This window comes from Centruroides sculpturatus, unplaced genomic scaffold, assembly GCF_000671375.1.
Source record: "Centruroides sculpturatus isolate CEXI.00-Female unplaced genomic scaffold, Cexi_2.0 scaffold3663, whole genome shotgun sequence".
NCBI lineage: Eukaryota > Metazoa > Arthropoda > Arachnida > Scorpiones > Buthidae > Centruroides > Centruroides sculpturatus.
The window spans coordinates 7885-9250 of record NW_019387793.1 but is presented as its reverse complement, the minus strand read 5'-3'; the positions used below and the strand labels follow the sequence as shown (position 1 = coordinate 9250).

The 1366-nt window shown below is 30.8% G+C and overlaps 1 protein-coding gene across 1 annotated transcript; it reads left to right on the top strand.

Moving 5' to 3' along the window:
* Nucleotides 1-973: 973 nt before the first annotated feature.
* LOC111616636 lies at nt 974-1300 on the top strand (the record flags this gene model as incomplete). Its single annotated transcript, XM_023358025.1, has 1 exon — nt 974-1300. A coding segment is annotated over one exon (327 nt), but the record flags the coding sequence as incomplete, so codon positions are not given.
* Between the last annotated feature and the right edge of the window lie 66 nt (nt 1301-1366).

Below are 1366 nucleotides of genomic sequence, written 5' to 3'. Positions count from 1 at the left end.
ATTTCACGACGTGGTCATCAAATATTTCAGTAATATTGTTTGTGTGGAAAGCCTTGGTATAACCTTTACTGACAAAAGAGCAAAACGTGTTTTCTCAAACGTTTTCAAGAAAACCGAAGTTAAAAAATTTCGAGAGATTTATGAGTAAATTTTCTGAACATATCGTCGAAAACAGTTCGATGGAAGTATGAGGGGCCGGACCTGACGAATTTTGATAGAAATTTCATTTTTTGTATTTCAAAAAATGTTTCTATTTTATTACCGGAGAATGATTAAGTCTCTCTCTCCTTTCCCAGGAAACTCATCGAATGTGTCACTGGGAACTAATATCAAAAATTCCTGATTGGTGAAAAAAGATAACGTGATTTGGAAGTATAAAAGTTGAAGTTTCTAGAAGTTAAAAAAGTACTTTACTTGACAAAATTCGTTTGGATTTTCTCGAAAAAAATTTTTTGTGTTTGTGTTTGAGCCACGACAAACACGTGAATACTTTGTAAGCTGTTATCAGCACTAGCAATAAACTGAAATACTACTATTATGATTACAAATGAAAATACAAATATGTTATTAAGAAAAAGTAGAGGAACCTTTCACGAAATTATGCTATAGTGAGCTTAATGTGACGGTAATCAACATCTAAAAATGTTTTTTTCGTACTTCATTGCATTGGGATGATTTGAATTACTTTAGTTAGTGTGAAATAGATCATTAGTACATTATAATCCTATCCATACTAAGTATGGATAGGATTATAATATTGATTAATCCAGAAATACTTCATAAATTTAGAAAATTTAGAAATAAAGTGTTTTTCAATTACCGATATAAATAGACACATTTCTTCCGGATCATTAGAATTTATGCAAATTTATCTACAGAAGCTGTATGAACTCAATAATAGAAATAAGTTAACGACTATATATTGTCGTGTTCTTTTCATTTCAAATTGTCATTTTATATCGTAAATGCACAGACAGAAAGCAAAGCAGATTTAGAAAAACTTATCATAAGGGTAAAAGAAGAAAGTGCTAAATTTGGTTTGAAGCTAAATGTAAAGAAAACTAAAGTAATGTCAACTAAAGAGTTAAAAGATTTCATTGTGGATGGTGAAAGAATTGAAGTGGTAGAAAGTTACATACTTTTGGGCTCAAAGATAGAAAGGAATGGAAGTTGTGAAGGAGAAATCAGGAGGAGAATTAATCTTGGCAGAACAGCCATGGCAAATCTCACCAAGATAATGAAAGATAAAGACATTTCCATTCATACTAAGAAAAGAATTGTAGAAGCAATGGTTTTCCCTGTAACATTATATGGCTGTGAAAGCTGGACTCTAAGGAAAAAGGAAAGAAAAATGATAGATGCATTC